This window comes from Lithobates pipiens, unplaced genomic scaffold (assembly GCF_037356315.1).
Source record: "Lithobates pipiens isolate NorthernLeopardFrog02 unplaced genomic scaffold, aLitPip1_a1.2 Scaffold_23, whole genome shotgun sequence".
NCBI lineage: Eukaryota > Metazoa > Chordata > Amphibia > Anura > Ranidae > Lithobates > Lithobates pipiens.
Genome location: NW_027507785.1, coordinates 161,870,625 through 161,893,135, shown reverse-complemented (window position 1 = coordinate 161,893,135; position 22,511 = coordinate 161,870,625). Strand labels below are relative to the sequence as shown.

Genomic DNA, 22,511 nt, shown 5'->3' with positions numbered 1-22,511 from the left:
AACTGGGGGGGGGGGGCAGGAGAGTGTGGTGGTGGAGGAGAGCACTGTGGGGGGGGCAGGAGAGTGTGGTGGAGGAGAGCACTGGAGGGGGTGGCAGGAGAGTGTGGTGGTGGAGGAGACCACTGGGGGGGCAGGAGAGTGTGGCGGTGGAGGAGAGCACTGGGGGGGGGGAGTGCGGTGGTGGAGGAGAGCACTGGAGGGGGGCAGGAGAGTGCGGTGGTGGAGGAGAGCACTGGGGGGGAGAGTGCGGTGGTGGAGGAGAGCACTGGGGGGGTGGCAGGAGAGTGTGGTGGTGGAGGAGAGCACTGGGGGGGAGGAGAGTGTGGTGGTGGAAGAGAGCACTGGGGGGGGGGGGGCAGGAGAGTGTGGTGGTGGAGGAGAGCACTGGGGGGGGCAGGAGAGTGTGGTGGTGGAAGAGAGCATTGGGGGGGCAGGAGAGTGTGGTGGTGTGTGGAGAGCAGCCCCCCCTCGATCCTCCTATTCAGGCACTGTGGCACGGAGGGGCATCTACTCCTCTGGATCACAGCGCTGGATCGGCTCATGTGATAGGCGGGACGTGATTCTCTCTACTATCACACGAGCTGGTCTGGGGGGGCGGGACAGTGTTACAGACGGCCGCCGAACACAGAGCCAGCGCTGTGAACCAGAGGAGAGAGCAGAAGGATGCAGCATGGTGGCGGCGGCGGCAACACCTTGGGGGGGGGGTGGCAGGAGAGTGTGGTGGTGGAGGAGAGCACTGGGGGGGAGGAAAGTGTGGTGGTGGAAGAGAGCACTGGGGGGGGGGGCAGGAGAGTGTGGTGGTGGAGGAGAGCACTGGGGGGGGCAGGAGAGTATGGTGGTGGAGGAGAGCACTGGGGGGGGGGCAGGAGAGTGCGGTGGTGGAGGAGAGCACTGGGGGGGGAGCAGGAGAATGCGGTGGTGGAGGAGAGCACTGGGGGGGGGGGAAGAGTGCGGTGGTGGAGGAGAGCACTGGGGGGGGCAGGAGAGTGTGGTGGTGGAGGAGAGCACTGGGGGGGCAGGATAGTGCAGTAGTGGAGGAGAGCACTGGAGGGGGGCAGGAGAGTGCGGTGGTGGAGGAGAGCACTGGGGGGAAGAGTGCGGTCGTGGAGGAGAGCACTGGGGGGGGACAGGAGAGTGTGGTGGTGGAGGAGAGCACTGGGGGGGCAGGAGAGTGTGGTGCTGGAAGAGAGCACGGGGGCAGGAGAGTGCGGTGGTGGAGGAGAGCACTGGGGGGGCAGGAGAGTGCGGTGGTGGAGGAGAGCACTGCAGCCCCCCCCCTCGATCCTCCTATTCAGGCACTGTGGCACGGATGGGCATCTACTCCTCTGGATCACAGCGCTGGATTGGCTCATGTGATAGGCGGGACGTGATTCTCTCTACTATCACACGAGCTGGTCTGGGGGGGCGGGACAGTGTTACAGACGGCCGCCGAACACAGAGCCAGCGCTGTGAAACAGAGGAGAGAGCGGAAGGATGCAGCATGGTGGCGGCGGCGGCAACACCTTGGGGGGGTGGCAGGAGAGTGTGGTGGTGGAGGAGCGCACTGGGGGGGGAGGTGAGTGTGGTGGTGGAAGAGAGCACTGGGGGGGGGCAGGAGAGTGTGGTGGTGGAGGAGAGCACTGGGGGGGGGGCAGGAGAGTGCGGTGGTGGAGGAGAGCACTGGGGGGGGGCAGGAGAATGCGGTGGTGGAGGAGAGCACTGGGGGGGAAGAGTGCGGTGGTGGAGGAGAGCACTGGGGGGGGCAGGAGAGTGTGGTGGTGGAGGAGAGCACTGGGGGGGCAGGAGAGTGTGGTGGTGGAGGAGAGCACTGGGGGGGCAGGAGAGTGCGGTAGTGGAGGAGAGCACTGGAGGGGGGCAGGAGAGTGTGGTGGTGGAGGAGAGCACTGGGGGGGAAGAGTGTGGTGGTGGAGGAGAGCACTGGGGGGGGGGACAGGAGAGTGTGGTGGTGGAGGAGAGCACTGGGGGGGCAGGAGAGTGTGGTGCTGGAAGAGAGCACGGGGGCAGGAGAGTGCGGTGGTGGAGGAGAGCACTGGGGGGGCAGGAGAGTGTGGTGGAGGAGGAGAGCACTGGGGGGGCAGGAGAGTGCGGTGGTGGAGGAGAGCACTGCAGCCCCCCCCCCTCGATTCTCCTATTCAGGCACTGTGGCACGGATGGGCATCTACTCCTCTGGATCACAGCGCTGGATCGGCTCATGTGATAGGCAGGGCGTGATTCTCTCTACTATCACACGAGCTGGTCTGGGGGGGCGGGACAGTGTTAGGCCGCGTACACACGGGCGGATTGTCTGTCCAACTTAGTCCGCTGAACCGTGTTTCAGCGGACAATCCGCTCGTGTGTGGGCTTCAGCGGACTTTTTCAGCGGACAGTCTGACGAACAAAGTCTTACGGAATTTCCGTAAGACAGTCCGTTCAAACTTGGTTTTGTCCGTCCAAACTTGGTTTCAGCGGACAGTCCGCTCGTGTGTAGGCAAGTTGGACGGACTAAGTATGGCGCATGCTCAGAAAGGATTTACACGGCCGAAGGTTGCATTGCAGTGTATAGGACGTAGTTTTTCTAGTCCCGTCGTACGTGCTGTACACGTCATCGCGCACGCTTTCAGCGGACTGTCTGCTCATCGTGTGTGGTCAAGTCCGTTCATGCAAATTTTGAACGGACTGTCTGTCGGATTGTCTGACGAACTTAGTTGGGCAGACAATCCGCCCATGTGTACGCGGCCTTACAGACGGCCGCCGAACACAGAGCCAGCGCTGTGAACCAGAGGAGAGAGCGGAAGGATGCAGCATGGTGGCGGCGGCGGCAACACCTTGGGGATTCCAGGGGGGGGGCACTTGACCCCCCTTGCCCCCTGCTGCGGACGCCCATGCTGGTGAGGCTGCATTGAGCTCTTGCATGAAGTCTGCAGTCTCTGACCATCTCCTGTATCATGTCTGCAGTCTCTGAGGGAGTCTGGAGAGGAGTCAAGAGTGGGAGCACCGCCGGGATGGGGGTCATGGGAGAAGTCAGACTTGTGTGGACTGTGGACAGGAGACTATAGGATAAAACCTCCAAGCTGAAGTCGACTGATTGAGCCCTGCACAGTGCACCTGAGAGGAGGTCAGTGAAAGCACCGCCAGGCCAGTCGGGGGTCACTGATGTAAGGGGGGAGTGAATATGATAATGTAAGGGGCACTGATATAAAGGGTTTTCTCCATATATTAGTAACCCACCCCCCTTACCTTAGAGTATTCTTTCTGTAGAAGGTGCCCCCCCCCCCCACGTTCTGAGTTTCTGGGGCCCCCCTTGATGATTGATCACTTACCACTATTAACTGGAATTTGAATATATATATATATATATATATATATATCTATAAGGTTACTCAGGTGGCTGCGTACCATGCCCATATAATGTACATCTTTTTACATTGCAATACATCTGTTGTTGCCATATTTTTATCTTTATGAAAACAGCCTATACAGTGACAGTATGAGATCAATATATGACCACAACAGATGTATTGCAATGTAAAACGATGTACATTCTCTAGGCTATATGGGCCTGGAACACAGCCGCCAGAGTCACTTCCAATACAAAGTGAAGATGAATTGTCTGTTATATAACACATATGTATTACCAGTGTAAAGATTTTCATGAGATTGTCGAAAAGGGGCGGAGCATGAGTGGCCTTGAAACGATGCCCCCCCTTGGAAAAAGTTCTGCGGACACCCATGGCTTCACCTACTATGTAACTATGAGTGCTTTCTATGTAAAACCAGCCGGTGAGGATCTGCCCCCCCCATCTTCCTGAGCCATGTACTAAACATACATGAGCGGCTCCCTGCCTACACATGTATTGGTATTCTCAGTATATAGGCGTCAGCAGTGACCTTCAGCATCAAATATTGTGTTAGCTGATCTGTAATGATATGTGATTGTTTGTAGAACAGCTTTGTACAGAGATATGCACGGCTGGCCTACAACAGGTTAACTCCAGCTGTCACTCCGCCGTGTGTAGACGTAGAAGGCGTCCTAGAGGGTTTTCTATACACAGCCAGTCTCGTATGTAAATTCACATCCCCTGATCTCTGACGTCGTATCACACCATGGCATGCCAAGCGCTGCCATTGGACGAAGGGACCTGGCCTCATTGACAACAAAACAACCAGCACGCGCTATTACAAGAGGTCTGGGCGCGGCTTCCCACACGGGTGGGGGCGTGTTCAGAATAGAGGGAGGGGAACCTCTCAATCCCCATTCTTGCTGCTACAATTCACTGAGTTTCCAGAGGCCAGAGCGAGGCTTGACCCGCAACTCCCTGACGTCATCGCTTGGTTTTGGGCGGTGCTGGTGGAACATGGCGTCTCTTTGGTTAGTGACAGGTCGGTGAGTCGGAGAGAGTGACAGGAACCGGGAGGAAGGAGCTGCTCCCAGTGGTGGGGGGCGTGTGATCTGCCGGCCTTCCAGCTCCCGTATGGAAACAGGCGAGCTGAGCATGGAGAACATGGAGACTTTAACGGAGCTGGGCGATGAGCTCACCCTGGGAGATATTGATGGTGAGCGAGGGGTGTGTGCGGGTGGGAGAACTACAAATACTGCAGGGATAACAGACTGGGAGGGCACGGAGTACAGGGGCACGGACTAAGGGGGCACGGACTATGGGGGCACAGAGTACAGGGACATGGACCACGGGGGCACAGAGTACGGGACCACGGGGGCACAGAGTACGGGACCACGGGGGCACAGAGTACGGGACCACGGGGGCACAGAGTACGGGACCACGGGGGCACAGAGTACGGGACCACGGGGGCACAGAGTACGGGACCACGGGGGCACAGAGTACGGGGACACGGACCACGGGGGCACGGAGTTCGGGGATACGGACCACAGGGGCACAGAGTTCAGGGACACGGACTACGAGGGCACAGAGTATGGTGACACGGACTAAGGGGGCACGGACTACTGGGGTACAGACTGCAGGACTTGCAGTAACACAGGCTACATCAGGGGGAGGCAACCTGGGGCCCTCAAGCTGTTGTGGAACTACATTTCCCATGAGGCATTGCAAGGCTGGCAGATATAATTACTCCGAGGCATGATGGGACTTGTAGTTCTGTAACAGCTGGAGGGCCCTAGTTTGCGTACCCCTGTACTACATGCACACAGACTACATTGCCACCAAGTCATGGGAGAACTCACAATTCTCTGTCAGCCTGCAGCCTCTGGGGGCACACGTGTCCTGCATTCTGGCCAGCACCATGGGATATGAGCACCTACCTAAACTTGCCAATCGGGCAGCCTCTTATATTATATACTTGTTGGTTGTACAATCAGATTGTAATGTGTATGGTGAGCATAGGGCCTGCCTGGTCACAGCTGTGCAGTGCGCTAATAGAAAAATCTTTGAGCCACTTACATTAAATTGTGTTTTATTATTATTATTATTATTATTATTATACAGGATTTATATAACACTAAGAGTTTGCACAGAACTTTACAATATAAAAGGAAAAGTGTACAGTTACAATTCAATAGAGGAGGAATCGGAGTGGTGACAGATGGGGGTGTATGGCTGGGCATCCATGGTACCCGTCATGTACTTATCACCTGACTAGCCCCTCATAGACTGAGCACAGGGCACCATCATTCTTCTCATACATGTATTGTATCAGCTATGTATGGGGAATGGGGGTCATCTGCCTTCATTTTATATTTTGATTCTCTTTTTGCTACAGATTTTTATATATTTGTTTATAACCATTTTGGTTAGAATGCACCATGTACATTGTACAAGCTTCTCTTCCAGGAGCCGCGGTTTACATTTCGTCTACTGTATTCTGTCTGAACGAATCCTGTATCAATATTGCTTCTGCTTCTATGGACGTATAGAAAAATCAAAGCGGTAAAATGCACAAAAATGAAGCGGCCCTAGGGGGTCCCCATACACGCTATACTCTGACCATACAAGTATGACTTTCAATTTTCTAAAACTGAGAATGTACCTAAACCCCTGGTGCCCAACCTACAGCCCAGGGGCCGCATGTGGCCCTTTTGTATATGTTGTGCGGCCCTCACACCTCCAGTAGTCTGTAGTGGGAACAATGATTGGGGTACTAGCCTCATGTCACATGTTCCCACTTTCATATTGTCTTCAGCATATTCCCAGCCAAAAAATGTCTGTCTACACTAATCCTTATTTCCTCTATTAGGTCTTCCGTGTCTTATAATCCTCTCAAGCATTACATATATTGAACATAATGTGGAGCCCTTTGATTACAGGGGCTGCTTTTGAGCCCCCTTTAGTTTACATTGACAACCAGTGACCTGAACTATCTAATCAATCTGTATACAGTCAGGCAGGTCCTTCTTCTACTACTTCGTTATTGGTAGATCTAAAGGAGATTGTACAACTACAATCAGATTGTAATGTTTGGGTGGTGAGCTCAAATCGGAACTTCAGTTTTTTTTTTTTTTTTTTCCCCTTTCATCTTTCCACCTATTAAATCCTCTGCCCTTGTGTTAACTTTTGGATAGTAAAACATGTTTCTGCCAGTAAATACCTTATACAGCCCAATTCCTGTTTGTTGTCTGGGGAAAAAAGCCTAGGCTTGTGACATCATGCACAGCGCTCTCACTCACTCCATTTCACACTCGCTCTCGTGAGAGTTTTCTGGGGGGAGGGGGGGGGGTCATAAGATGGCCAATGAGAGCTGCAGAGCAGAAGGCGTGCCTCCTGTAAATCTAGGAAGTGAACAGGCAGCAGCTTCAGCTGCCCACAGTTAAAATGGTTGCAGCCAGACTTGGTGGAGGGAGATTTCTGCAGCATTTTTGGAAAGTACAGACTCAGAGTATATATAAAATATTATGCAAAGTGGATGGAGGGAAGATTCAGAATGGCAAAGATGTTTTTATTACAAATCATGTGAGCAGACTGCAGTTCCTCTTTAAAGATGAGCTCCACCCAAAAGGGGGAGTTCCGCTTGTCTTGACCCTGTCTTGCCTGTTTTTGACAGGTACTCATCCCCACTTCTAGGACAAGGTCTCCTGGATGTTCGTCCCCCCCCCCCCCCCTCCTTCCACCACCACAGGGCCATTCAGAAAACGTAGCACGCTTCGCGCATCTGCAGTAGGGAACCGGCAATGAAGCCACAAGGCTTCACTGCCAGTTGACCTTATGTGGAATGGCGGTGGCAGCACCCAATAGCCGATTGAAAAACTTGGTTGGGGTGCCAACATCGCGGGCCCCCTGGACAGGTAAGTGTGCTAATATTAAAAGTCAGTGTTTGTAGCTGCTGACTTTACATTTTCGGGGGGGGGGGGGGGGGGGTTGCTGGAGCTCTGCTTTAGGGCCCTTTCACACATGCAGGTCGATCGTTTCATCAGTTCAGTCACTTTTTTTTTGATGAAATTTTACATTGGTTTGTCATCCGTTGTTTACGTCCTTCACCTAGTCTTTAACCACTTGAGTCCCAGAGCCAAAAACAGCCTGCTTGCCTGTTTTATATAGGGTTGCGCTAAGTCTTTTTACTGAGCACAAGTAACAATACTTTGGTCAAGTACTCCCCAATACCTTTGCAGTGTGATTTGAACCCCAAAAAAATGAAGGTGCTCCAATTGCACTGCAAAGAATAACTTGATTAATTTTGTATAGGCTCAAATCGCATCACAAAGGTATCTGTTTCAGGCAGGAGTACAAATGCTTCGTATCGGTGAAACCCTGTCCGTCTACATCCATTTTATTATTATTTTATTTTTAAACGGAAGAAGAAGAATACGGCTTTGATCTGTTCCAAACAACAGATGTTGACAGAAGCGAATATAAATGGATGATCAGTTTTTCCATAGAGATGTAGCAATGTCCATTTTTATTTATTTATTTTCAACGAATGGATGAAAAATGGACAAACGATTTGCATGTGTGTGTGTCTAAAAAAAATAGAAAATAAAAAATAAAATAAAAAAAATTGCCTAAAAGAATTCTGGTGTTTTCTTGGCCGCAGGTAAGTGACCAGCGGTTACATAAACATGCTGTACATAGACCTTGCAACCCAAGATCTGCATGTTTACGGACACCACAAGGTGTGAGCCGGCTATAGCTCATGTTCTGTTTATGTGTACAATCTGTAGATCAGGGCATGCTTAGAGCTCAGATATAGTCTGATATTGATATAAGCTTTCCTTTACAGCTCAGCTTGCTTGTATTGGGCACACAATACACTTCTGTGTATCTGGATTAATATGAACTGTGCTGCCATTTAGCAGTGATGTAATTCAGGGCTTGACAAATTTGCTTGGAATCTAGGAGCCAGCTAAAAAAGTTAGGAGCCAGGTCCGTGACGGCAATCCGGACCTGTCCCTGGCCTGACATGGAGACGAGTGAGGGGAAGATAGCCCCCCCCTCCCCCCACCTGTCTCCAAGTCATTGCCCATAGCTCTTAGAGGGACGTTTTATTTATTTATTTATTTATTTATTTATTTATTTTCAAATGACAATTGTTTTTTCTGTTTTTTTTTTTTTTTTTTTTTTTATATTGCATTTTAGTGTAAATATGAGATCTGAGGTCTCTCTGACCCCAGGTCTCATATTTAAGAGGACCATGCTTTTTTCTATTACAAGGGATTTTTACATTCCTTGTAATAGGAATAAAAGTGACAATTTTTTTTTTTTTTTTTAAAGAACAGTGAAAAAATAAAAAGTTAAAATAAGAAAAAAAATACATTTTAAATGCACCCTGTCCCGCCAAGCTTGGATGCAGAAGCGAACACATACGTGAGTAGCGCCCGCATAGGAAAGCGGTGTTCAAACCACACGTGAGGTATCGCCGCAATCGGTAGAGCGAGAGCAATAATTCTAGCCCTAGACCTCCTCTGTAACTCAAAACATGCAACCTGTAGAATTTTTTAAATGTTGCCTATGGAGATTTTAAAGGGTAAAAGTTTGACGCCATTCCACGAGCGGACGCAATTTTGAAGCGTGACATGTTGGGTATCAATTTACTCGGCGTAACATTATTTTTCACAATATAAAAAAAATTGGGCTAACTTTACTGTTGTCTTATTTTTTTAATTAATACATTTTTCCCCAAAAAAAGTGCGCTTGTAAGTCCGTTGCACAAATACGGTGTGACAGACAGTATTGCAACGACCACCATTTTATTCTCTAGGTTGTTAGAATAAAAAAATATATATATAATGTTTAGGAGTTCTAAGTAAAGGGGAGGAGATGGGCGGGCAGTGAAAGCTCCATTAGCATTGCTTGCTGTCATACCAACAGCCACCACTAGAGGGTGCCATATTCCAGAAGGAAACGGGACCGCAGAAGTCCTCAAAGCCATGGCCTCAATTACTGGCCGGGGGTGGCACGGCCCAATGCGATCACGCCGCGGGGGGGGGGGGGGGTGCATGGAGACAGGATACCCCCAGCTGTGCTGCGCCAGGTCGCTAATTCTAGTTGCAAATGTGACCTGGCGCCCGTGGTTTGTCGAGCCCTGATGTACTTCTTACATAGTTAATTACGTACCATAAATAATCTGGTTGAAAAGACCATCTGGTTCAACTAACAAAGGTGAGATTGTATATTTTCCCCTAAGCCCTCATCTTGAGGCCTCTTTTTGGTGCGTTTTTTGGTGCCATTTAGGAGTATTTTTGGGTGTAGAATTAGCCTTGTAGGCTTTTATTAGGGGAGTGCCTGAAAAACATTCTCTCCGATTTCTGCTTCAGATGTATCTCATGTACCTTTTCAGGCTTCGTCTAAAGACGCCTGATCGCTCAAATGTGAACAGGGATGGGATTGAGCTTGTTTTCTTTGAGCTAGAATTGGGGCTAATGCCGTGCGCACCCTGTCGGGCTTTCCGGCAGAAAAAGTCAGACAGAATCTTTTCATCGGATATTGCGATCATGTGTAGGCTTCATTGGATGTTTTTTTCCAAATATTCTGATGGACCTAGAAATAGAACATGTTTTAAATCTTTCCAATGGAATCAATTTATTTTGGGAAAAACTTTTGTCTGTATGCTGTTCCCACAGACCAAAAACGACGCAAGGGCAGCTATTGGTTACTGGCTATTGAACTTCCTTATTCTAGTCCTGTCGTACGTGTTGTACATCACCGCGTTCTAGACGATCAGACTTTTTGGTGTGATCGTGTGTAGGCAAGTCTGTTTCCGGCGGAAAAAATGTCAGTTTTATTCTGATGGAAAAAACGGTGGTGTGTACGCGGCATAAAGATTGCAGGTTGTGTAACGCTCCAGAGCTTGCAGGCTGTGTGTGATGTAAGATGTTCCTTGAATGTGATTAGCATGTGACATTGGTAAAATCCCCACTTTTCCTAAATCAACCATACATTTGTGTAGGATTTATATTATAATGCAGGCTTTAGATGGTAGAGGACAGTCAAATGTTCTTTAGATCTTTTGTATGGAAACTATTTATAGGAGCAGCAAAGACGTCAGTGGTTTCATTCATAAGCCGGGGAGGTGACTCACTAAGGTGGGTGCAGTTGACGTTTGTCACATGGGGAAGTTTGCTGGGCTGGTAGGGAAATATATCATTTGTGATTTTAGAAATAGGTTTACACTGGAATTTATATGTGGTGGTTAATACAGCTATTTTTATGGCACCAGCAATTTACACACCACTTTACGTATTGTACATTTTCACTTCAGTCCCTGTCTTCAAAGCTTACATAACGTTGGAGACAATTAAAAATAAATAAATAAATAAAAGGTGTGTGTTTTTAATTTTAAAAAAATGCATTTTCGCAGTGTTTCTGTTGCTCTGTGTTTCAAAGATGTTAAATCGGTTGACTGATCTCCTATTGAAGTCTTTGAAGCCAAAAACGCACTATGCTGCACCAAAAGAAGATGCAGCATAAAGAATGTGATTTCCATTGTCGTGTGTGGCAGTGCCGCAGCATAAAGTGCACTAGTATAAGCAGGGACTAATTCATCTTTCAGTTGATATCCTCCAAGTAGATTAACACAAAGGGTGCAGTGTTAAGCCTCGTACACGCGAATCGCGTTTCGGCAGGGAATTGTGTGATGACAGACAGTTTTGCCTAAAATTCAACTGTTAGTAGTACGCTCCATCAGACAATTGTTGGCCAACTTTCTGCCAACAAATGGATGTTGTTGGTAGAGCTGCACAATTGTTAAAAAAAAATAAAAAAATGTGATCTCGATTCAACCCCCCTGACATTGCAGAGTTTGCCAATTCTTGCATATAACAAGTGGAGAGACTTATCTGCTCACTCAGCTATCAAAAGAAAACATCTGGGCAGTCTGCCAAGTTTTTTTTTTTTTTTAACATGAAACATTGTAACTAACTCTTCCTTCTTCGATCAAAGGTATAAACTTTGTGTAAAGAAAAAATCCAGGCAGATTACCAAGTTTTTAACAACTGTAAATGCAGGAAGTTTAACCACCTAAAGTCTATCTTTTTCTGACACTTGTTTCTTAAGTTAAAATCCAGTATTTTTTGATAGAAAACTTGGAACCGCCAAATATATATATATATATATATATATATATATATATATATATATATATATATATATATATATATATATATATATATATATATATATATATATATATATATATATATATTTATTTTAGCAGAGATCCTAGAGAATAAAATGTCAATTGCTGCAATATTTTATGTCACACTGTATTTGCCCAGCAGTCTCTAAAACGCAATTTTTTGGGGGGGGAAAAATACACAAAAAAAGAAACAGTAAAGTAAGCCCAATTTATTTATTTTTTGTTTGTTTTAATTTGAAAGATGATGTTACGCCGTGAGAATTGTGATCTCTCTTCTAAGCAAAAAAAATTTGGATTCTCATTTTAGCCACAATTGTGCAGCTCTAGTGTGTACACAAGACCAAAGTACAAACACACATGCTCTGAATTGATGCTCACCAAACAAAACGTTAGCAGAAGTTGCCCAAAGGGTGGTGCTCAAGAGCTGAAATTCCTCGTAGTACGTCACTGCGTTTGTGTTTTTTGGCAGACAGTTGTTTGCCGTTAGCATGCAAGACAAAATCCAGGCACACGCCGCCTTTCGGACAAAAGTCTGATGCTTTGTTGGCCAACAATCCAATCGTGTGTACGAGTCTTAATGCCCCGTACACATGATTGGATTTTCCAACAACAAATGTTGTATGTGAGCTTGTTAGCGGAAAGTCCAACCGTGTGTATGCTCCATTAAACATTTGTTGTTCCGCCAACAAACGTTGGTTAGCAGGTTCTCAAATTTTCCACCAACAAATTTGATCGGACTTTCTGATCGTGTGTACACAAGTCTGTTGCACAAAAGTCCACGCAATCAAGTATGAGCCAGAAGCGGTCTTGTAAAACTAGAGTTCATAAGGAGATATGACGTATGCCACCACGTTCCCACATTCGTAGTTGTTGGCCAACAGTTGTGTGACATTTGTATGCAAGACAAGACCAACAACCTTCGAACAAAAATCCACGCTTTTGTTGTCTGAAAGCCAGATCATATGTACAGGGCATTAGGGCTCGATTAGAAGGACTTTGAAATTGTATTTACCATTTGCACCTGATAATGTGCTTATCATGATGATGGCGCATTTTTTGTTTTTTTTTTACCTGTTTTCCTTGCGTTAAATAACATTCGCTAGACACTTCCTCTGTGTTTTCTATTGTATGGTTTCTTGTACCATCTTGTTTGGTAACGCTTTTTTAAATGCATGTCAAATGCGATGTAAACACATTTGACATGAATGGAGTGGTAAAGCTAGCTGAAAGCCACATGCTGGGTAAATTATGGTGCACTGTGAACGTGACCAACTCTCAGAAATGCTAGCTGCCCACCTGTAATGTGAATGTAGTACGTTCAATAATTAAAAACTGATCTTTCCCCTCTTTCACTAAAAATCACATCTGCATACAGCTCTGCATTCTGGTATCAAATCATGTTACATTATTTAGTTGAACCTTTTTTATTTTTATTTTTTTAATTAGTTTTCCTGCTTCCTACTAGAGGGAGGTACTGGTGATATAGCCCTGACCTCACAGCTGCATCTTGGGAAGCCTACATTACCAGTTCCTGGGAAATTTCCTTCATAAACTGAGAAATCTCAGGGTACAGGCAGAGTTCCTGGAAGCAAAGGGAGATTGATTCATCTGCACATAGTGGGGGTGGGAGGGGGGAAGAAAAATAAAATATGCAAAGAATAAAAAGCCCAGAATGACCTCTAATCTGTTTGTAAATTGCCATAATTCAACGTCTCTAAGAACCTTTTCACACTGAGATGCTCAAACTGCCCATAAACCATTGGGTGTTTTTTGCAGCGTTAGCTGTGCACTTTTAAAGGAAACGCGATCTTAAAAAAAAAAAAAAAAAAGCCATTTTGCGGTGCTTCCCATTCATTTCAATTGACAGGGGCGTTTTTGAGGGGCTTTTTAAAGTGCTTCAAAAATGCCCCAAAAACACTGCTTGCAGGACTTTTTGCCCAGCCAGCACACCACCATAGTGTAAAGGTATCCATTGAACTGAATTGGAAGCAGTTTTCAGGTGCTATTTTTGGTACAAAAGTGCCTGGGTGTGATATTTATGTGTGTGTGTGTGTGTGTGTGTGTGTGTGTGTGTTATTTTATTTGGTCAGATCAACGATTTACAGACATAATTGTATAGATTGAGGGACTATCGAAACAACATATGTTTACACAAGTTTACAGTTGATGCCTGTAGTCGTTCTGTCAAATTAAATTTTACCGTTCATGGTCGATACAGAAGACCAACATAACTCTCAGTTTTGGGTGGATTACCAGTTTATGACTCCGTGCACACTGAAGCTGATAAACGAACATTTTTGGCCCCAAAGCACCTTGTCCCCATGTTGATGAGGACGAGGACCTCTTCCCGACAACCCTGGCCTTTGGTTGTCTGGGTCTGCGGGTGGGGAGCTTAGTGGAATCTGGAAGCCCCCTTTAACAAGGGGACCCACAGATCCTGGCCCCCACCCTATGTGAATGAGTACGGGGTACATTGTAGCCCTACCCATTCACCTAAAAAGTGTCACACACTAGACAGGTATTTAAAATATTTTACTAAGGCAGCTCCGGCGTCTCTTCCGGGTTTTTCTCCCCTCTCCGGGTCTTCTCCTGTCTTCTCCCTCCACTGTCTCCGCTGTCTTCTCACTGTTTTGCCAGGTCTTCTCTGCTTTCTTCTCCCTCTGTTCAGCTTCCGATGTTGACTCAATGCGATCTTCCGGTGTAATGCTGGTCTGCCGTGTGCAATGACTTGTATTGGCATTGGGCAGGGCCACCCGCTGAAGTCATCTGGAGGCTCCGCCGCCTTATGATGTCGCCACCTGGGGAATGATGGGAAGATGCCACAAGGGGGTGGGGCCTCGGGGTGACATCGGCGGGTGGCCTTGCTCCATGCCAATATAAGTCATTGCACACGGCGGACCCAGCATTACATTGGGAGATCATGTTGAGTCAACATCGGAAGAACAGAGAGAAGACAGAGGAGAAGTCTCGGCAGAAGAGGGAGAAGAAATCAGAAAAGACGCTATAGCTGCCCTAATAAAATACTTTAAGAACCTGTTTACAGTGTGTTTGTTTATTTTTGACACTTTTTTTTTTTATTAATGAATGGGTAGGGGTCCAATGTACCCCATACTCATTCACATAGGGTGGGGGGCCAGGATCTTGGTAAAGGGGGCTTCCAGATTCTAAGCCCCCGCCCGCAGACCCCGACAACCACTGGCCAGGGTTGGCGGGAAGAGGCCCTTGTCTCTGAGGCCCTTGTCTCTGAGGCCCTTGTCTCTGAGGCCCTTGTCTCTGAGGCCCTTGTCTCTGAGGCCCTTGTCTCTGAGGCCCTTGTCTCTGAGGCCCTTGTCTCTGAGGCCCTTGTCTCTGAGGCCCTTGTCTCTGAGGCCCTTGTCTCTGAGGCCCTTGTGTTGATGGCCTTGTCCATCAACATGCTGACAAGGTGCTTTGGGGTGGGGGCGCACCACCGAAGCTCCCACCCCCGCCATGTTGAGGGCATGTGGCCTGGTTTGGTGCTCGCTTCTGCCCGCCCCCCCCCCCCCCCATCATCCTGACCTGCTGGGCTGCATGCTCGGATAATGATTTGATATGGATTCTGCCCCATGGGGACCCCATGCCATATTTTTTTTTTTTTTTTTTTTTGGCATGGGAGTTCCCCTTAAAATCCATATCAGGCCCAAGGGTCTGGTATCGTCTAAGGAGGGGAACCCCACGCCAAATTATTAAATTTTATTATTATTATTATTTATTTATTTATTTGGCAGGGGGGTTCCCCTTCATCCTCTGCACACAAGTCTCACCTCAAATCGGATCATCATGATCCAATTTCTGGTGCGAATTCTATTCAAACAAATGGGCTCCCATAGGAGGCATAGAAACGTGGCTAAAAGCTAGCGTGACTAAACGCGCTTTGACGCCAGTGCAAACAGCTGATAAAATTGCAGCATTTTCCTGCCGGCAACCCGACGTCCAGAACAACTTTTTTGAGCATCCTGTGTGCATGGAGCCTTAAAGTGGAGCTCCAGTCGTTTTGGTGATTATTAAGTCAGCAGCTTTTAGCCCTTCCACTGTCAGAGCCACTTTTATGTGGTGTTTTTATTTTTTTGTTTTTTTTTGCACACCTGTTTAAAAAATAATTTTAGGCCTGAAGATTACACAAAAAAAGAGAATACTATAGTTGTAGTCCTACTTCTTTTATGTCGCATGTTCTTACCGCAGAGGTCGAGTAAGGGCAAAGTTTCAGTAAACGCACTAAAGTGAATTTTGGGGAAAACAAGCTCAATAAACTATCCAAAATGTTGGTAAATACCCAACATGTCAATCCTTTAAATTTGTGTGTGCCCATGATTTGACAACATACTTCAGTACCCTAAATTTTCTATAGGCGACACTTCAGAAGCCCCCTATAGGTATCAGTTTATTGTTACGGAGGAGGTCTTGTGCTAGAATTATTGCGCTCTCTCCAGCATGCGCAGCGATATGTAATGTGTATAGAAAATGATGCATTTGTTTACATTCATACACATGGGAGTATTTTTATTTATTTATTTTTTGAGGGGGTGGGGGGGGTGGAGATTTATGTGCTTGGGTTTAACTTATTTTATTTTTTTGCAAAAAAAAAAAGTGTGTGTATGCGTGTGTGTGTGTGTGTATATATATATATATATATATATATATATATATATATATATATATATATATATATATATATATATATATATATATATATATATATATATATATATATATATATATATAAATATAAATTTTTTTTTTATAATTACATGGGACAAAAAGTCTCCTATGTGATGATTTTTAGGTGACAAGTTATTTTTAAAGAGCCATGCAGGATCTAAATGTCCCTGCATGTCACCTCTGAGCTCCACTGAATGTTTTGCAATGCAGATTGCAAAACATTACTTGCCGGCTAAGCTGACACACAGAGGCTGACCCGGAAGGAGAGCGGACTTGTGTGTCTTCTCTTCTCCTTCCCTTCCACCCTCCAGCACCTGCCCATTTCCCTTTTGGGTGGAGCTCTGCTTTAAAGTTCTTCTTTAGTTTAAATCCGCACAAGGGATAGTACTTGTATTAAATGAGACCTGACCTCAGTGCTGCTGGCGACTCTCCTAGTTGATACCCAAAGTCCTCTGCCACCCCATACCCTCCTAGCTGTAATTTTCTGGTGCTGTAGGGGTTAATACAGCTGCTGTTGGCGTATGGCATTTTTTTCTGCAGCCGATAAACTCACCAGCATGTTATACAATGACTTATGCGTTCATGCACACATAGGCTTATATCGGAAGTTTTTGGCTGGGATGTTTTCTGTCTGGAACTAGTGGGAGTTTTTTTAGCTGTAAAAACGATCTAATGCTGCATATCTGACAACAAATGTTCGATGTGAGCTTGTTGAAAAATCTGACCGTGTGTATGCTCCATTGGACATTTGTCTTCAGAATTTCCAACAACAATTGTTTTAGAACTGGTTCTCAAATTTTCCGACAACAAAACTTGTCGGAAATTCTGAGCGTGTATACACAATTACAATGCACAAAATTCCATGCATACTAGGAATTGAGCCACACTGGCTATTGAACTTCATTTTTCTCAGCTTGTCGTACGTGTTGTCACCGTGTTTTTGACGTTTGGAATTTCTGACATTTGCGTGACCGCGTTGCAAGGCAAGTTTGAGTCAACATCCATCGGAAAAAAATCCACGGTTTTGTTGATGGAATGTCTGATCGTCTGCACACTGCATAACTCTCATAAAAGCTTAAAAATGCAGCTATTCAGCGTTTAGCACGGTTTTTGAGCTATGAGCTTATGTGGGAGTAGTTTTTACTAAAAAAATAAATAAAAAGAAAAGTAAAAAAAAAAACTAATTCTACAGCTAATAGGCAGCACAGTAGTGTAGTGGTTAGCACTCTCACCTGGCAGTAAAAAGGGTCGCTGGTTCGAATCCCAACCATGACACTACCTGCCTGGAGTTTGCATGTTCTCCCTATGCCTGCATGGGTTTCCTCCGGGTACTCCGGTTTCCTCCCACACTCCAAAGACATGCAGGTAGGTTAATTGGCTTCTGTCCAAAATTGGCCCTAGTATATGAATGGGGACTTTGAATTGTGGGCTCCTTGAGGGTAGGGACCGATGTGAGTGTGCAATGTACAGGGATAGGGACAATTGTAGACACTCACTCAGGTTGAACCGGATGGACTGGTGTCTTTATTCAACCTTACTAAACTATGAAACTAATGCTAGTGGCATTTTTGAAACGTCCACTATGCAAGAGGCCTCATACAGTGGATATAAAAAGTCTACACACCCCTATTAAAGAGGAAGTAAACCCTGAGGAGTTTACTTCCTCTTTCATTCCCTGCAAAGGCAAAGCATAATGGACTACTATGCATCGCATAGTAGTCCATTATGTGTCACTTACCTGACACAGGAGCCAGCGAAGTCACCGCTGTCCCCTGTAGTCCGCCGCATCCATCTTCTTGGGGTCTCGCAGCTCCGCCGCTGTCATTCGGTGAAGCCGCGATGACGTCACTCCCGCACATGTACACGGGAGCTGACATGCGCGGGAGCTCCGTAGTTGAGAATGCCGCGCTCAGTGCGCCGCTGTCTACGGCGCATGCGCCGTAGACAGCGGTGCCTGTTTTCGGGCAAATATCACCTAAACCATATAGGTTTAGGAGATTTTTCTTGGACCTACAGGTAAGCCTTAATCTAGGCTTACCTGTAGGTCAAAGTGGTTTGTAAGGGTTTACAACCACTTTAAAATGTCAGGTTTCTATGATGTAAAAAAAATGAGACAAAGAAATCATTTGAGAACTTTTTCCATCTTTTTAAAGGGGCGGTAAACCCTCGTGTTTTTTCACTTTAATACATCCTATGCATTAAGGGGAAAAAAAACTTCTGTCACCTGAGCAGCCCCCCGTTTTACTCACCTGAGGCCATTCGTTCCCAAACTGGAGACGCGCTCTACCTCTCTAGCCGGTGTCTCGGCTCTTGATTGGATAGATTGATCGCACAGTCATTGGCTCCTAGGGGTGGGGCTGAGTCCTTCATTCTGTGTGAATACACGCAGAAGCATGACACGGGAGCGCACCCACGCAGATGTCCACCATAGGAGAGCGCTTCTCCTACGTGGCCACTCGATGCATGGAGGAGCTACCAGCGAGGGTTTAGTAACCCTTTTAATGTAACCTATAAAATGTTTTAGGTGGAGTGAAGTGTAAAAAAACAAACAAAAAAAACCTATTGCATAAGTGTGCACACCCTTAAACTAATACTTTGTTGAAGCACCTTTTTGATTTTATTATAGCACTCAGTCTTTTTGCGTATGATTCTATCAGCATTGCCATCTTGACTTGGCAATATTTGCCCCCTCTTCTTTGCAAAAATACTCCAAATCTGTCAGATTGCGAGGACACCTCCTGTGCACAGCCCTCTACAGATCACCCCACAGATTTTCAATCGGATTCAGGTCTGGGCTCTGGCTGGGCAATTCCAAAACTTTACTCTTATTCTGGTGAAGCCATTCCTTTGTTGATTTGGATGTATGCTTTGGGTCATTCTAATGCTGAAAGATGAAGTCCCTCTTCATGTTCAGCTTTCTAGCAGAAGCCTTGAAGGTTTTGTGCCAATATTGACTGGTATTTGGAACTGTTCATAATTCTCTCGACTTCTTACCTCGACTAAGGCGCTGTTCCAACTGAAGGAAAAAAAAAGCATGATTCTGCCATGCTTCGCTGTGGGTATGGTGATCTTTTGGTGACTTGCAATGGTGTTTTTGCACAAAACATATCTTTTGGAATTATTGCCAAAAAGTTCAGCCTTGGTTTCATCAGATCATAACACATTTTAACACATGTGTTTTTGGAAATTTTAGCCGGGCTTGGATGTTTTTCTGTGTAAGAAAAGTCTTCTTGTTGCCACTCTACCCCATAGCCCAGACATAGAAGAATACGGGAGATTGTTGTCACATGTACCACACAGCCAGTACTTGCCAGATATTCCTGCAGCTCCTGTAATGTTGCTGTAGGCCGCAATTTTGGAGGGATATCCAGTTCCTGGTAATGTCACTGTTGTGCCATATTTTCTCCACTTGATGACTGTCTTCACTGTGTTCCATGGCATATCTAATGCCTTGGAAATTCTTTTGTACCCTTCTCCTGACTGATACCTTTTTAACAATGAGATCCCTGTGATGCTTTGGAAGCTCTCTGCGGACCATGACTTTTGCTGTAGGATGCGACAGAGAAAATGTCAGGAAAGACCTACTAGAACAGCTGAAGTTTGTTTTGTGGTTAATCAGAGGCACTTTAAATGATGGTAGGTGTGTACTGACTCATATTTAACACAAGTTTGAATGTGATTGCTTAATTCTGCACAGGGCTACATCCTCAGTTATAAGGATGCGCACACTTTTGCAACTACATTATTATAGTTAATTTTTTACTATAATAGCCATAGCCAAAAGACGGCTACATCGTGGACGCCAATTGCCGGGAGGGCATCCCAGGACGTTTTTGTTTCCGCGATGCTCGCTCCTGCGAGCTCGCATCGGAGAAATGATGTGCTGACCGTGGCCCTTGGACACAGCCAGTCACAGATCTCTGTAAATGGACAATCACAGCGGCCGTTTACAGCGCGATCGGCGCTTCCAATGAGAGTTGATCTCAAATGTAAACATATGAGATCATCTCTCATCGCCGGCTCTGCCTTCTCACACAGAGACAGCGTGTGAGGAGGGAGAGACAAACGACTGCAGCAGCGGTAGGAGGGAGAGACAAACGACTGCAGCAGCGGTGAGTGTAAAAACAAAACAAAAACACACAAAGTGCCCACAGTACATGTCAGTGTCACGTTTCATTGTCCTGGTGCTCCAAGTCCTTCAAAAGTGTAATAGGTAGTCAACAAGTTAGATGTGTAATTTATGCTCCTAGAACATGTGATGGCGCTCCCTGTATGTTGGGCCTCTCTAAGTGGCTAGGCTGTGGGAAAGTCTCACACATGTGGTATTGTAATACTCAGGAGGAGTAGCAGAATGTATTTTGGAGTGTCATTTGTAGTATACACATGCCACGTGAGAGAAATAACCTACAATAATTTACAATGGCAATTTTGTGGGGGGAAAAAAATAAATCTTAACTTTGCAAAGAATTGTGGAAAAAAAATGACATCAAAAACCTCACCATGCCTCTTACTAAATACCTTGGAATGTCTACTTTCAAAAAATGGGTCATTTGGGGGGTATTTGTACTTTCCTGGCTTGTTGGGGTCGCAAGTAATGAGATCGGCCACCAGAACATCAGGTGTGATCAATTTTTTATGATTTGCACCACAGCTTGTAGACTTTCTAACTTTCACAAAGACCAAATAATATCCACTAATTTTGGTTATTTCTCCCAAAGATATGTAGCAGTATAAATTGTGGTCAAAATGTATGAAGAAAAATTTAATAATTTGCTAAATTGTTTCACAGAAACAATGAAAAATGCATCCTTTTTTTTTTTTTTCATTTATATCGCAAAAAAAATAAAAAACCCAGAGGTGATAAAATATCACCAAAAGAAAGCTCTATTTTTATGAAAAAAAGGACAAAAAATTAATTTGGGTACAGCGTTACATGACTGAGTAATTGTCATTCAAAGTGTGAGATTATTGAAAGCTGAAGATTGGTCTGGTCACGAGGGGGGTTTAAGTGCACAGTTGTTAAGTGGTTCTGAAATGATTCATCTTTGTCTTTTTTTTTTTTTTTTTTATAGTCATTGTAGTTTTATAACGTGGAATTGGTCATTTATTAAAGTGGTTCTAAAGGCTGAAGGTTTTTACCTTTTTGTATGCATGAAGGTAAAATACCGTCTGTGTGCAGATGTACCTGCCCAGCCCCCTAAATCGAAGCGATGTTCACAATAGTCTTGGCTGTCCCGGGACTCTCTCTCTTCATTGGCTGAGACATCAGTGGGATCACAGCCAGTGAGCCAATGAGGCGATAGTGCAGCTGCAGCTCTGTGTCTTATAGACGCATAGAGGAGCGGCTTGGGAGTGAGCACACAGCGGGGGCACTGCTCGAGGGGGAGAAGACAGGAGCACTGGGGATGGGGGGGGGGGGGGGGGGGCCTGAAAAAAAGAGGATCGGAACTACTCTGTGCAAAACCACTACACAGAGTAGGTAATTATAACTTGTTTGTTATTTAAAAAACAAAAACAAATCTTTAATACCACTTTCATTTAAAGCACAGGTATAATTCAAATGACTGCTATTGGAACTTCTACAGTGGGGAAGATAATGTATTTGATCCTCTGCAGATTTTGTAAGTTTGCCCACTTAAAAAGAAATAAAGGGTCTATCATTTTTATCATAGGTGTATTTTAAATGATAGTGTCCGAATATCAACCAAAAATCTAGAAAAAAAACATGATACAAATGTTATAAATTGAGTTGCAGTTCAGTGAGTAAAATAAGTATTGATTCCCTACCTACCAACAATAATTCCGGCTCCCAGAGACTTGATACAGTATGTGCCTTGGACATACTGTATCCAACAAACAGCATCTCCCTTGTTGTTTTTAACTCTGCATAGTAAATCCATTTTTTTTCTCCCAGTAAATACCATCTACAGCCCACTTCCTCTTTCTTGTCTGGTCATTAGCCTAGGCTGATGACATCATGCACAGCTCTGTTTCTCTCTCACGCTTGAGAGTTTGCCAGGAGGGGGGGGGGGGGGTGAGTCAAAAGAGGGCCAATGAGACTTGGAGGTGTGTCTGTAAATCCAGGAAACGAACAGGCAACAGCTTCAGCGGCCCTCAGTTAAAATGGATGCAGCCAGACTTTAGTGGAGGGAGATTTCTGCAGCATATCTGGCAAGTACAGAATCATAGTATATATAAATTAATATGCAAGTGGTTGAAGGGAAGCTTCAGAATGGCAAAAAATGTTTTTATTACAAATTATGTGAGCAGACTGCAGTTCCTCTTTAAGAAGATGCTCCTAATGACAACTCGTTATG

The 22,511-nt window shown here is 45.7% G+C and overlaps 1 protein-coding gene across 2 annotated transcripts in view; it reads left to right on the top strand.

The window, feature by feature from the left end:
• Positions 1–4,264: 4,264 nt before the first annotated feature.
• The window catches only part of SREBF2 (sterol regulatory element binding transcription factor 2), a 96,334-nt gene continuing 78,087 nt past the window's right edge, over positions 4,265–22,511 (top strand). The window contains exon 1 of one of the 2 annotated variants that reach the window (XM_077452521.1): positions 4,265–4,533. In XM_077452521.1, the coding sequence (XP_077308647.1) occupies positions 4,452–4,533 (82 nt within the window). In that variant the 5' untranslated portion in view covers positions 4,265–4,451. The remainder of the gene's footprint in view (positions 4,534–22,511) is intronic. The other variant, XM_077452522.1, reaches the window with a different exon arrangement.